The sequence below is a fragment of the Cetorhinus maximus genome, chromosome 22, assembly GCF_964194155.1.
Source record: "Cetorhinus maximus chromosome 22, sCetMax3.hap1.1, whole genome shotgun sequence".
In the NCBI taxonomy this organism is placed as follows: domain Eukaryota; kingdom Metazoa; phylum Chordata; class Chondrichthyes; order Lamniformes; family Cetorhinidae; genus Cetorhinus; species Cetorhinus maximus.
In genome coordinates this window covers 25,849,233-25,864,855 of record NC_135900.1, presented here as the reverse complement: position 1 = coordinate 25,864,855, position 15,623 = coordinate 25,849,233, and the positions used below count along the sequence as shown (strand labels likewise).

The 15,623-nt window shown below is 39.7% G+C and overlaps 1 protein-coding gene and 1 long non-coding RNA gene across 2 annotated transcripts in view; one reads left to right on the top strand and one right to left on the bottom strand.

The window, feature by feature from the left end:
* The window catches only part of rps16 (ribosomal protein S16), a 284,445-nt gene extending 276,084 nt beyond the window's left edge, over positions 1-8,361 (top strand). The window contains exons 2-6 of the mRNA XM_078567955.1: positions 2,155-2,206; positions 4,121-4,222; positions 6,689-6,785; positions 8,037-8,084; positions 8,176-8,361. Coding sequence (XP_078424081.1) covers positions 2,159-2,206; positions 4,121-4,222; positions 6,689-6,785; positions 8,037-8,084; positions 8,176-8,321 — 441 coding nt within the window. The 5' untranslated portion in view covers positions 2,155-2,158 and the 3' untranslated portion in view covers positions 8,322-8,361. The remainder of the gene's footprint in view (positions 1-2,154; positions 2,207-4,120; positions 4,223-6,688; positions 6,786-8,036; positions 8,085-8,175) is intronic.
* Positions 8,362-9,101: 740 nt separating this feature from the next.
* Positions 9,102-15,623, bottom strand: LOC144696546 (uncharacterized). The gene is made up of 3 exons (XR_013580190.1): positions 15,548-15,623; positions 14,919-15,077; positions 9,102-12,700 (listed from the first exon to the last, which is right to left on the bottom strand). It is a non-coding gene; the product is annotated as an uncharacterized LOC144696546 (long non-coding RNA).

Here is a 15,623-nt window from a genome sequence, read left to right as displayed (position 1 = left end):
ATTTCCTTCTTAAATATATTCCGTGACTTGGCCTCCACAGCCTTCTGTGGTAGAGAATTCCATAGGTTCACCATCCTCTGAGTGAAGAAGTTTCTTATCTCAGTTCTAAATGGTCTACCCCATATCCTGAGACTGTGACCCCTTGTTCTAGACGCCCCAGCCAGAGGAAATATCATCTCTGCATCCAGTCTGTCCATCCCTGTCAGAATTTTATATATTTCAATGAGATCTCCTCTCATTCTTCTAAATTCCAGTGAATACAGGCCTAGTCGGCCCAATCTTTCCTCATATGACAATCCTGCCACCCCTGCTTGTGTGAATCACCTTGGGATTTTTATTATGTTAAAGATGCTGCATCAATATAAGTTGTCAATCTGACAGATCAATTCTGTCCAGTTTGCAGTATATCACATGGCCTGTAGTTCTCTGGTAATCGACCTGAACTAACTCTGTCAAAAGTATTTATTAATTTACAGGAGTGCTCCCTTGAGCGGGGTCTCAACTTCAAACAGGCCTGAAAGCTACCCTGGAAAAACATGACCGTGTTCAGGAGGCTGTACTCAGAGAACAGTCTTGTTAGACCAGGGTACAAGTTAGAATTAAGTCTGGCAAAACTATAGTCTCGATTCTTTGACTCATTCTCCTGTGTCAAGGTAGAGAAAGAGAAATTGATAGATATAGAGAAAAGGAATAGCTAGAAGTAGAGAAAATGATAGAAATGGAGAAATTGGGGGATATGGGGAGCAGTGAAATCAGAGGAGGGTCAGGTGAGTTGGTAGAGGGCATTGAAATCACTGAGGATGTGGAGTCACTCAGCATAGAAGCTAAGGAACGGAAAGGAATGAGAACATCTCAAGGAGATTGAGTTAGGTTAAGGAGATTTTGTCAAGTTTTAGTTTTATGTCATTGCAGGGGGTGGCTGCTCAGTGATGCTGACTGATATGTTATATTTCCAACATTTTTTCTTCACTGTTCCCTCTTCTTGTTGCACCACACTACTCTTGGACTGGTGGAATACAGAACAAGGGGGCATAACCTTAAAAATAGAGCTAAGTCATTCTAAATGCTTCCTGACTTGCAGGTTTTCACATAAATGGGGTAGTGCATATCTGGAACTCTTCCCCCAAAAAGCTGTTGAGAACTAAGATAGTTTTTTTGATGCGTAAGGATATTAAAGGTTAACAATCAAGAAAGAAAGTTAAGATACAGATCAGTCATGATCTGAGCGGGCTCAAGGAACAGATCATTAACATATTGCTGTATGTGGGATCTTACCGTGCACTAACTGGAAGCCTCGTTTCCTACGTTATAACAGTGACTACTGTTCAAAAGGTACAGCATCGTCTGTAAAGCACTTTGGGATGTCCATAAAAACGCAAGTCTTTCTTTCTTCCAGACTTTACAAAGTATTTATAGCACAGAGGGCTCAACTCCTCCATGCCGGTCTTTATGCTTCACACGAGCCTGCTCCCACTTCATTGAAGCTGTTTTATTTTGCTTCTCCGGGCATCCGTGCTTTTTGCCTCAACCACTTCCTGTGGTAGTGAGTTCCACATTTTAATCACCCTCTGGGTTAAAAAAAAAAATTCTGAATTTCCTATTGGATGTAATGACTCTATTTGTGGCCTCTAAACAAAGAAAGCCTTTAATTTATATCAGTACCTTTCCCGACCAAAGCGCTTTATAACTAGTCTTGCCTTGTGTACTTTTTCCTTTTAAGCACCAATTAGAATGCCCTTTGTCATTAATCTGCGACCAAAGGAATAAAAACGACCTCCAAATGTTTTAAAAGGGCACTAATTTTAAAACCAAATTACAGGTCAAGCTAAAAGAAATCTGTTTCCATCCCTCCACCTGCTCACTCCCAGGAAACACAAACCCGGCTCCAGCCAAACCCCCAACCGCTTCCCTGCCGTCAAGTTGCCTCACGTTGACGAAAGAGCTGTCGCAAAGAGGGCTTCGTAAAGTGGATGAGCGTCGCAAAACAGCTCTTGATTTGGTGGGTCGGAAACCCCGTTCGTTCTTTTTCCTCCGGCTCTGCTTGGCAGTAAAGGTGAGACGGGTGAGCTGGCGCGCGAGGGGGGTGGTTTAAATCTGTTGAGATTTGTGGAAACGTTCCGCTGTTAACCCGATCGTGTGTTTGTGTCTCTTTAGGAAGATGCCCGCTAAAGGTCCTTTGCAATCGGTCCAGGTTTTTGGGCGAAAGGTGAGGCACGAAGCGCTTCGGCCGCGTGGGCCTAGCGCGGTGACCGCGGATTCTCTCGCGCTTCTAGGCCTCGTGGTTCGAACCGGCTTTGTGGAACCCCGGCCGGGAGGTTCCAGAACGCCGCGTGGCTTTTTGGAATCCAGGGCTCGGGTTCGAAATTCGAATCTGAATCGGGATCTTCGCGTTCCATTCTCCTGGGCTGCTCGTGCCCCTGGCATCACAGCGCGGCCTCCCTGATAAGGCCGTTAAAGCTCCATTCGGCTCTGTTCTATCCGTTGCTTTACCTTAAATTAATCCGAGGCGAGCCGGGGATAATGACCTGTCAGGCTGCATTGGGCTTCTGGCCTGGGCGATTGGAGTAGGCCTGCTGGAAGGTAGCGGCTTCCGCTTCTGATCATTTCCTGTGTAACTGACTGCCTTTGGTTAGGGGAATCTCAATTCAAGCCATGCACTGCAAAATGTATTTAAGCACTCCTCACCAATGCTGACTAGTAATTCTTATTCTTGGATGGTATACTGTTTGTCAAAATCTTTTAGTTTTGTGTTATTTCTGTGGGCGTGGGGCCGTCTGTTGGCTGGAAGAAACTGCAAGTCTTTTTGATCTGCCGTGTTGACACCTTTGTTTTGCCTGGAGATAGTTTGCAAAATTCTAGATGTTTTCACTGACCTTATTAAAACTTGATATGCAGCAGGATATGTTTCTTCGACTACTAAAGCTAGATGTCCTTAACAGGCGAATTTTAAACTGCTTTTTTCTATTTCTAACACCAGTAGATGTATCTGAAAGTGCATTCGTTATGTGCATCCATACCTTTTCTGTGGCTCTAAACCTCTATAACGTTATTTATACATGTACCTCATTTGCTATATTTGTCTTTTCTCGAGGGATGAATCCATTGGATTATATTGAAGGCTCACATAAAAACGTTATGGTTAAAGCCAAAGCTATTTCACAAACAATTGTATCATTGAAATGGTGACTACTGCTGTTCTATTTGTTGTATTCTGAGTTTGCTGTACATAGAAATTACAACATGCATACAGGCCAATAAGGTCAAACAGTCAGTGTTGGTGGTTTCCCTCCATGTGAACAAAAAGTTTGAATCATCTTTACTGGCATCCTATTTCTCTTCAGTATCCTTTCCTTCATCCAGCTATCCAATCTTGAACGTTAATCTCGCTTTTGCTTCAGCCATTAACCCTGGAAGTGAATTCCACATCTCTTATGAGAACGTTTCTCTTTGAGCCAATGTAACACCTTGACCCCACTGTCTCTTTACCAGCATTAAAATCATTGATACACGGTGAACAGAAGTGGCTCTAGACCTGACAGCTGAGGGACGCTGTTAGCCACTTCCTGTCATTGGAAAACTACTCTTAACTCCTTTGTTTATACTCTGACCAACATTCTTTTATTCGGCTTGTTCTACTATCCCATAACCTTCGCTAGCAATGTGTGTGGTACCTTGTCAGAGTCTTTCCTCAAGCCCATGTGCAGTGCATTTCCCTCATTTACCATGTGTGCTTCCTTTTCAAAGAAACCTGAGATTTGTTGAGCATTATTGTCCTTTCTGAAATCCATGCTAACTACTCCATTTTCTTGTAAAATATAACTCCGAGGAACATAGCAATTTTTTCCCTCAGGTTACTAGGCTCTAGCCCATAGTGCGTTGCCTTCCTTCAGCTTAACTAATGTGAAAATTTTCTGTTTATCCAGCACAATCCATATCCTGTGGAAAAGCTGGTTTGTAAATGTTCTTTAAAAACTCAGCATCTGTGGAGAGAAAAACAGCATTTCCACAGATGCTGTTAGACCTGTTGAGTTTTCCCAGCATTTTCTGTTTTTGTTTCAGATTTCCAGCATCCACAGTATTTTGCTTTTATATGGTTGTAAATGTTCTACTTATTTTACAGAAAACAGCAACTGCTGTTGCCCACTGCAAAAGAGGAAATGGCCTTATCAAAGTAAATGGAAGGCCTCTGGAACAGATTGAGCCAAGAACTTTGCAGTACAAAGTAAGTGAAGTTTTGTATGGAGTGATTGGTGTCCACTTAACTGACAGGGTTTGTGTTTTGCTTTGCCAGTGGCATATTATGATTAGATTATTGGAATGTGTTTGGACCTTTCAGGATGATGTATCAACAGCATGTAGGCATTTACTTTTGTGGGTTGGGTTGGGTGCAATTGAAGAAGTTCGAGATTTAGGACACTCATTTTGTCCAGTGGGACCATGAGCCATGCAAATCAGGAAGATCCTGGATTCTCTCCTTACTGTTTTGAAATGACGATCCGAACCCCCACAACCTTCAAATGAAGTCTCAACTTTTGGAGGGTCAACCCCAGGCTTTTTTGGTTTACCACTTGGATTCTGAACTGCATTGTTGACTATGTCCCACTTTAGTGCTCTGTGCAAGATTGATAAAAATGGCACCCCGACAGTTGCTAGAAATCCATGTTTAAGCCAAAAACTAGTGGATGTTTGTTGCAAGACATGTGCTGAAACAGGGTAGAGGACATTGTTCCCAGGGGGAGTCATTGAAAGAAAGATCTTGCAATTACATCATGTTTCACATCTTCGGAATGGCTCAAAATGCTTTACAATTAATAAATTACCTTTTCAAGTGTAGTTACTTATTATGTAGCTAAACATGACAGCTGATTTGTGCTCAGCAAGATCCCAGAAGCAACAGTAATGGTATTGGTTTTGGGATAAATGTCAGCTGAACATTGGGAGGCCTCTTTTTCTCTTCACAAAGGACCCTTTACATCCATCAGAGCAGCAGATGAGGCTTCAGTCTAATGTCTCATCTGAAAAACACATCTCCAGCAATATAATACTTCCCCATTCTAGATTATATGGTTGAGCCTCGTAGTGGAACTTAATGTTACAAACTGGCTCAGAGGTGAGAGTGGTGGTGAATTCAATTTTTTTTGGTATGAGGTCCTGCTTTTTTAACTATATTGGCAAGTGAATTCTGCATTTTTGTCATGAGTTATCTGAACTGAAAACCAATTGCCTTTCCTGTGCAACATCTGTGACTTGCCTTGGAATGTGGGTAGGAAAAACTACCAAGTGACCAGATCAATAAACTGCAGACCTTTCTTCTGCCACACCTTCTTAAACTTACTATGCATACTATTTGCTGTATCTTGGTTGGGTGAAATGATGAATTGCCTAAATGGTATTTCAGAAATATCATCCTACCTGATGTATCAAAATGTTGGGTTTCTATGTGAGTTGGCCCTGGCAGATGTGATTGCCAAACTGAAATTCAATGTGAACTCTTCTTGTATTTTTTAAGACCTACTTTCCTCATTTGAGAAAATAATTATTGGTACCCTTTCTAAATCCATGGTTGGGACATCTAATGGTCCTACGGACCTCTGGACTACGAGAACAAGTACATTGACGTTAAATTTTATACGGCATTCGTTACAATGCTTACCCTTGAAACCTGGGTGTCCATAGCTTCGTGCTCTGATCTAGCTCCAAGGTTGCAGGAATTGCAGTTTTCATTAAAAATTAGGTTCTGTATTTTTTTTCTTCTGATAGAGGTCCTTTCACTTTGGCTCTTAGCCATAGCATGGTGCTCCAAGAAAATGTCATAATTTTATTTTAGATCAAGTCCCTTCACCGATCTTGAACCAAATTTTATTTTGTAGCCTTGTTTCTCATAGAAAAAATGATTGTTTTGGGATTATCCTTTGTCGTGGTTTTATGCTCTCAATTGCAATTGTTCCTTTTTGAATATATTCTGTATTGGTACCTATGGCAGTTGGCTTCAGTTAACATGGAGCTTGTGTATCTTGTCACTTGTATAAATCAAAAACGGTTGTAGATTTTTAAACTCCCCTTTAATGAAGCAGAGACTTGCCCAATGGTGCTTGTATCCTCTAGTCAAACAGGAAATTGCATTGATGAGGATACCTGGGCTGTTAGAGACTATTCTATGTTTCATGGCCTTTTCTGCATTCTTGCCACTAAACAAAATGAGTTCTTTAATGTTTCTTGATTATTATTATTAGCCTAAGTTTTATAACGTGCTTTTGTCAATTGTTTGATTTGGGACAGAATAGGTGTATGCTGTGTATGTAATGTGGGAGTGGTAAGATTCAAATCTGAACAGGAGGTTTGATTTTATTTTGAAACTAGAAATAGGGTGTATGCATCTATTTTTTGTTAAATTTATTTTGAGTATTATTTACTTCAGAGGACTTTGAAGCCCCATGCCTCTTAGTAGGGCTTCTTCCCCCATCCTTCTCCCCTTCACTTTTCATGATTGGACATGTACGCACTCTGTACTAAACTTGATGGCGTAGATAGAAAATTATATCAGAGTGGTTGAGGGCGATTTGAGGGAGGGACCCAAATGTTCTCTCAGAAGAATCCCGTGTTAATGCTACCTTTGGAGTGATTAATGATGTGTTTGACAATGAAAAATTCTAAATGGAATTAAAAGTATAATTTTCTTCCTTTATAGCTGTTGGAACCAGTTCTACTGTTGGGCAAGGAAAGATTTGCTGGAGTTGACATTAGAGTTCGTGTGAAGGGCGGTGGTCATGTAGCTCAAATCTACGGTAAATAACATGGTGTTGTGTATACTATTGCAGTGATGTTCTCTTATACGACTATTCTCAACTTTCCAGTCAGATTGCCTGGAAAATGTTTGACCCAAATATAGAACCTTTGCTTCCCTCACCTATCAATTTATTATCCTCCAAAGAGGGAATAGTTTACATTTTGATTTTTGATGACTAATTGTGCATAGTTAGGAATGTGATGTCATGTGGTGGATAGTGAGGAAGAAAGCTGTAGACTGCTGTGGGTCAGGTAGGCAGAAGAGTGATAAATAGAATTCAGTCTGGAGAAGTGAGGTATTGTGTATATGGAAAGGACAAATGAGGCAAGGGAATGCACAATTAATAGTGGGACAATGAGAAGTATAGAGGAACAGAGGGACCTGGAGCACATATCTACACATCCCTGAGGGTAGACAGGGCAGGTGGTCAAAAAGATATATGGGATACTTTCCTTTATTAGTTGAGGAATAGAATATAAAGGCAGGGAAATAATGCTAGGAAGGTATAGAACATGTTTAGCCGCAGCTAGAATATTGGGTACAGTTCTGGTCACTGCATTACAGGAAAGATGTGATCCAACTAGAGGGTACAGAGGAGATTTATGAGAATGCTAGGAATGGAGAATTTTAATTACAAGAAAAGTTTGGATAGGTTGGGAACACAGGAGGCTGTAGGGAGAATGAGGGGGCCTAGATAGATTGGATAGGAAGGACCCATTTCCCATATCTGAAAGATCAAAAACCGGGGGCATAGATTTAAAGTAATTGGTAGAAGTATTTGAGAATTTCTTTCATCGGGGGGGGTGGTGACTGTCTTACTGCCTGAAACGGTGGTAGAGGCAGAAACATCCATCACGTTTAAAATATACTTGGATTTGCACTGGAGGTGCCATAACCTTCAAGGCTACAGACCAAGAGATGGAAAGTGAGATTAGACTCAATAGCTGAATTTTTTTTTCTGGCTGGTATAGGCCAAACTGCTTCCTCCTATGTTGTAAACTTCCTATTTTTCTGTTTTCTATGAGACCTCAGATCTTGAAATGGGGGAATGTCCACAAACAGGCCTACTTATGATCTTGGCTTAATTGTGTGTTAGTTGAATGACTTGGAGGTCCTTCCTCCACATCAATCCCAACTTTTAGCCCCCAGACTGAGCTACATATTGAACAAGAGTACATAAGAGTAAGGGATTATAAATTCTTGTGTAACTTTTGATGCATAACGAGGTTCGTTTTTTTTCCCCTTGCAGCTATCCGTCAATCCATTTCTAAAGCATTGGTGGCATACTACCAGAAATGTAAGCAGTTGTCAGCATTTTACTCCAGTATGTTTTCTGCTGTTCTCTCTCAGACAATTTTTTATTTAAAATTACAAATGTTACTTTTCAGACGTAGATGAAGCCTCCAAGAAAGAGATCAAGGACATCCTCATACAGTACGACAGGACCTTGCTGGTTGCTGATCCACGCCGTTGTGAGGCCAAGAAATTTGGTGGACCTGGTGCCCGTGCACGTTACCAGAAATCTTACCGTTAACTCTTTTATTTGATTGTGGAAAATAAATGTGTAATTGAGAGATACTGGCTGTTTTGCATTTCTAAACCGCAGTGGTAGATGATGCACCTCACTATGTTGGTTAATATGCCAGTGATTAAATAATTTTGCGGCACAAGAAAGCCATTTGACGGCTGATCTCTGGACTGGCTCTCCACATTCTCCCTTGTGTTTAGATTTTCTTTGCAAAATAGTACATAAATAATAGCAAATATATTATGGGTTCTTTGCCACTGTTTTCAGTAGAGCATCGCATGCCCTAACAGCCCTCTACATTGACATTTTTTTTTCTAAACTCCCTTTATGTTACCTTGAATTTATTGTCTAAGCACTGACTCACTGACCAATGAAAATAATGTCGTAATGTTTACCGTAAGTTCCTTGAGCCATATTTTGCTCTCTACTCTGGAAGACCTGTACTAGCCATTACACTTTCACTCACTAAAAGTGTTTCTATGGAATTTTGCACTGGAGCTTGCTATAAATTGGAGAGCCAAAACAGTGCAGTGCCCTCTACAGGGATCAGATTTAAGAATTATTAATGAGCAGTGCAGTCTCAACCAGGATGTGTGGGGTAGACTAATGAATTGAATGGCAAATGGATAAAGAAAACATAAAGGAGGGAAAGATGGAATTGATAACCAAAATCTGATGGAACGAGATTCCACACGTTAATTTTCAGTGCCAGGTTGTTTGGCAGTAGTTTAAGGTTTACTGTACTCAAATGGGCAAGCCCTAACCTCTTTGGTGAAGTTTGATATGTATCTCACAAGTACTGCAATGTCATGGTGTTTCATTATTTCATCATTGAGACTCTCAGCTAGGTTCTGGTATAGGGGGAGCTTTGTGATTTCCAGATTTAACTACATGTGTAGTTACTAAAGTTATTGTCCAATTTATGCTTTAATGGTGAGGACTGTTAGCCTTACTGTTATTCCTTCAGCCACATCTGGCTATTTTTAATCTGTTCATTTTTTTGTCCTTTCCTTCAGGCTTCCGGGTACTTTTCCCAAATTTCCATTAACTGCTTGTGCCTCAATATTGAGTGCCGTCAGTCCATTCAGCTGCAGGAGACTTTGTGGCTGAATTTTTGGTCTGTAGGTGATGGAAACAAAACTGGGACAAAATTATCACTGACATTTTTAGACCTTGCTCTGATATTTCTCATGCTCGTTGACGACCAAACCTGTAGCCAAACACTCACTCCCTATGAACAAAGTGTATCATTACATACACGTTACCTGGCAATTGAACAGAAACCCATGTTATTTTAAATTACTAGATATAGAACACGTCATTGTGATTTAGACTTCAAATAGGAAAATGAAACAGGTAAACACCAATTTTGCCATATACAGCAGCAGGAGTTCTCAGCTTGGTGTCTGACCACAAGAACGTGAAGATATCACGGTGCCAGTGGCTCTGTTCCACTGTGCAGACAATTTTAAAGAACTTTTAACATCGATCCCTAAAGGTTAGAACATCCAGAGCACAGTTTTCCCTGCAAGTTTACAGTTGACAACCTACTTAAGCCCCCAGTCCAATACAAAACATGCAGAATCGGAAGTAGCCACTTGCTAAGCAGACACTGTTCAATCTCGGCAGGCATGTTCTGCTAGGCTTGTGAGTATTGGACAAGGGAATGAGCTGATACGGCACTCAATATTGGTTTCAACGGCATGTTTATCATCTGAAGTGGTAGTCTATAACAGGCATGTTTATCATCTGAAGTGGTAGTCTATAACAGGCAACCTACCTTGGCAGGAGTATACTAACTTGAGCGTAACCATGCCAGGATGAATGTTGAGCTTAACATGGGCATATGCTTGGCAGCGATACCTCCACTTTCAGCACCAATAATAAGTTTCATATTAAATAAAACAAAATAAATTGTGTTTAATGTACAACTAGTTCTTATGCAGTGAAAACATCCCACAGGGCACCTGGAATTCTTTTATAACAGTGGGGGTGGGGGGATGTGGTGCTCCAGATATGAAAAGATTGAGAACCCCTGCACTGGAAAACAGATTACAAATTACAAGCAGTAGTAAGTCATAACTGCTGGAACTACTTTTACAAAGCTTTTAGCATATGCTTCATTGATTTCAGAAAGAACATGTACTTTGCTCATTGTTGATAATACTAAACCCAGATTATGACATTTGTATGGTTAGCATAGTGTCTGGCTTAGTTTACACAAGCACTTTACTTTTCTGGCCTCAAAAGTGCAGGTGAAAGGAGTAAAAAAGCCATAACAGAAGTTGATCTATTTCTCAAAATTCAGTACACTTCTTGAAATGTTAAGGCTAATTAGTCATAGTTTTATTATACATGCAATAATGTTTTATTATACATACAGGCAATAGTATGTAAGCATATGCTTCAATATAGTACTAACTACCACACCTGATCAATAAATGCCCATGTCCAATGAGCAAAACAGACTTGATCACATCTTGCTCGTGTATAGTTTTACATCTGCAGAGTAATGGGTATTTTTTACAATACTTTTATTAATTGTTACGGGTGATCGTGTAAACACCTTGATTTCTACTTTCACAGGTTCCTTATCTCTTCAAAGGTCACTAAACTACTTTAGCTGGGTCTCAGTGGGTTGGTGGGAAGCAGTGCTCTTGTCATTACTCAGAATGATAAGTGGCCAGGTGAAATTGCCCTTTCATTGAAGAGTACGTAGCAAAGCAAGAAACCTCTGCTGTGTTGCTTCTACTGTTATTTAAATAAGTTGTCAGTTAACCCTTTTCTACCATGTCTCCTCTAATACCGCTTTCTCATGAGTAAAATCCTAGGAACTAAAGACAAGTGGTATTGGAGAAATATGAGATTCTATAAATGAGTATAACAGGGGTTATAGGGGACATCCAATATGCTTCTGGAAAATGAATCATGCTTGACAAACATTCACTTCATTATATAATGCAAGGTAGAACATGTTTCACATTAAAAGACGGATACCTTAGCACAATTGTAAAAATGTTCAATTTTGATGCTGTAAAATCAATATTGATGTGCATGCACAATGTAGTTTTCATTTTCCAATCAAAATGCACCAAAATAAATAACTGATTGATGAATACATTTCTTAAGGAAATAAGTACTCAGGATTGATGAGAAACAAATTAGGAATTTTATATTGTGATGAAACCTTTCATTAAATGAACAAAAAAGAAAAATACTACAGATTCTGGAAATTGAAACAAAAATAGAAAATGCTGAAGCAGCTCATGCAAGATCTGGAAAACAGTTAACATTTTGGGTAAAAACAATGCTGGGAATACTCAGCAGGTCAAACAGCATCTGTGGAGAGAAACAAAGTTAACATTTCAGGTCTGACATTTCATCAGAACTATTGAAAGACCGACTTAAAATGTTAACTATTGTTACTCAGTATTTGGATAAGTGCTTTGGGGTATTTTACTATTTTATTGATGCATCATTTATATTGGAGGGGAATGGAGAGAATTGTTTTTAACACTGGTATTCATGGTGGTTCAGTTTTATTAATACAAAATACAACTAGATCAATTGTACTAAGTACGTTAGGCTTTGTTATGTATGGTTATTGCTATAACAACATGAAGTTAGAACACAAACATACTAGAGAGCACTGAGAATATGCAACTTGCTGCCATACGGAGTAGCTGAAGTGACTAGCATAATGCATTTAAGGAAAGCTGGATAATTACATGAAGGAGAAAGGAATAGAAATTGTTTTTTGGTAAATTCTGTTGGTAGATAAAGTAGGGTAGGATGAGCCCTATGTGGAACATAAACACCAGCATAGACCAGTTACCCAAATGGCCTGTTTCTGTGGCACAAATTCTATAACATACAAATCATAAACCAAAATAGAGCATTTTGGGGTTATTGGAACAATGGTTTGAACGTAAGAATGTTTTTCTATAAATTAGCAAATACTGCTCTATAAGAAAAACATTCTTACGTTCAAACCATTGTTCCAGTAACCCCAGGTCAGTGATCAACATAGAAATTAATTATACAAACTACGCATCGGCTGTCATATCTGGCAAAGAAGTATACAGCAGAGAGAAACGGGGTGGACACATTGTGAGCTCCAGCCTATAACATAGTACTTCAATAGATTTCAACAAAACCTATTTTATGAGTCTACTATGTGCACATCCTTCATAGGACAAGTGTCCTTTCTTGAGATGTGTACTTCAGAAAACTAATTCAATCACAGGTTGTAGTTTATACACATTTCCGCAAGAGAGTGCTGGTGAGCTAGCCAGCCAATTTTATATCAGCAATCCAAACATATCTCTTTCCACTTGTTTTTCATTGCTCCGGGACTTGTTCGTTTCTTGCCAGATAACATTTCACTGCAATGTGTAAAAAAAGAATTATGAAAATTAGAAAATATAATAGTATGTGGCAAAATCAACGATAACATGTACTTGGACATAGCCAGTGTTGCAGCAATTTATGATTTTTTAATGTGAAATCAATTTGGACAACATTCCAAACAGATGATCGATTTTCTAAAATTGATCTCGCATCCTGCACTTTGTGAATACTTCATGACACTCAGAATATAAAAGGAAACTGTTTTGTGATGGATTCTTTGTAAAGGACTCCATGGATGACAAAGGAGATAGAGAGTAAAATGAAGCAGAGGCAGGATGCATACGTCAAGTTGATAATAGAAGTGAGAACCAGGCAGGATGTAGAAAGTTCAGAGGGAAAGTGTAAAAACTATGAGCATCAAGGAGAGAGTATGTGAAAAGACTGGCAGCCAACATAATAGAGAATCTAAAAGCCTTCTATAGACATAAACAGTAAAATGAGTGGGACCAAAAAGGGGATTTATGCATGGACGCAGAGGACATGGCTGAAGTACTAAATGGCTACTTTGCATCTGCCTTTACCACAGAAAAAAATGCTGCAAAGTCATAGCGAAAAAGTTGTGACACTGGTGGGCTAAAATTTGATCAAGAGAAGGTATTAGAAAGGCTGGCTGCACTTAAAGTTGATAAGTCACAAAGATCAGGTCAGATGCATCTGAGGATACTGAAGGGAGTGAGGGTGAAAATTGTAGAGGTATTGACCATAATCTTCCAATCCTCCTTAGATACAGAGAGGTGCCAGAGGACTGGAGAATTGCAAATGTTACATCCTTGTTCAAAAAAGGTTAAGTCTGGCAACTACAGGCCAATTAGTTTAACCTCGGTGATGGGAAAACTTTTGAAAACAATATTCGAGGACAAAATTAATTGTCACTTGGATAAATGTAGATTAATTAAGGAAAGCCAGCATGGATTTGTTAAGGAGAAATTGTCTTTAACTAATTTTATTGAGTTGTTTTGTTGAGCTAAGAGAAAGTTGATGAGGGTAATGACTTGATGTGGGATACAAGGAATCCCAAAAGGCATTTGATGAAGTACCACATAGCAGGCTGAAACTCATGAATTAAGATAGACAGTAGCAGCACAGATATGAAGTTGGCTACGTGGCAGGAAACAAAGAATAGTGGTGAACAATGTTTTTTTCAAACTGGAGGGTGGTATCTAGTGGGGTTCCCCAGAGGTTGGTATTAAGACCACTGCCTTTTAATGACCTAGACTTTGGTGTGCAGGGTACGATTTCAAAATTTGCAGATGATACAGAACTTGGAAGTATTATGAACTATGAGGAGGAAAGTGATAGACTTCAAGAGGACACAGTAAGCCTGGTGGAATGGGTAGACACTAGGCAGATGAAACGTGTAAAATTATACATTTTAATAAGAAGAATCAGAAGATGCAATAGAAAATAAAGGATACAACCCTCAAAGGGTTGCAGGAGCTGAGGTGACCCGGGAGTATATATACACAAATTGTTGGAGGTGCTGAGTAGATTCAGAGAGCAGGTAATAAGGCATACAGGATCTTTGGCTACGTAAATAGAGGTATAGAGTACAAAAGCAAGGAAGCAATTGTGAACCTTTATAAAACTAATTCTGGGCACCACATATTAGGAAGAGTGTGAAGTTATTGGAGAGGATGCAGAAAAGATTTATGAGAATACCTCTGAGCTTGAGAGATTTAAGTTACATAGGTAGATTACAAAGCAGGGACTTATTGCCTTTGAGAAGAGTCGGTTGAGAGGGTATTTGATAGAGGTGTTCAAAGGCATGAGGGGTCTGGACAGAGTAGATAGGGAGAAACTATTCCCATTGCAGAAGGGTGAAGAACCTGAGGATATCGATGTATTGGTGATTGGCAAAGGCGCTAGAGGTGACACAGGAAAAAACTTTTATGCCCAGCAAGGATCTAGAATGCACTGTCCAAGAGTGTGGTGGAGGCAGATTAAATCCGAGATTTCAAAGGGGAATTGGATAATTATCCCAAGGGCTACGGTGAAAAGGCGGGAAAGTGAGATTAGCTGAGTTGTTCAGGCAGAGAGCGGCATGGATACAACGGGCCGAATGGCCGCCTGTGCGATAACCATTCTATAAGTGTTGGTACCGAAAAGAGATCGTGATTTGCAACACACTAAATACTATAGGTCAGGAGAATTGAAACATTATAACTCCAAAAATGATCCAAATCTACAACCTACCTGAAACCAAGGGTCTGAAGCCGAAACGTTTTCCCTTTCCATTTATTGGCGGATCTGCTGTACATGTCCAGCACTTTCCTGCTTTCATTTCAGAGTTCCAGCATTTACAGTTTGTCTTTTTGCAATTCAAGGGCGTTCTGAGGTCAGATTGTCAGCAGTCTGCAAGAACCTCAGTAGTCACAGGATTCAGTGTGCTGTCTGATTGTAATCCCATTCACTTAATACTGATTTAACTTAAAAGATAAACATTTAAGAACAAAGGCTTGCACACTACAGAGCATTTTGCGCGTCTTTCAATCACAACACGTAAAAACAAGTGTCACAGGTAAGCCTCATTTAAATTGTCTAAAGCATGTATGCTAGTTTCCAAAATAAGGGCGAGTTTGTGCTATAAGCGTTTGCATTTTTATACAGGGGACTGGCTAGTGTGCGAATGATTGTGTTACAATAGAACATCTGAAGTGTAAGATGATACACAAGTGCAGTCACGAACAGACCTGGCATTACCCACGCCACAAATCATGACTTTAGCTAGAAACTAGACTGTGCAAAAATTACCCCACCCTCCTCATACACAATATATTACGAATATATAAGTATATAAAATATTTCTCTCAGTGGTAACTTACTGTCCAGCAGAGTTGGCACGTTTCAAACGTTAATTTTAGTGACATTACTGTGGGTCCAACTGTTTCATGCCCTTCT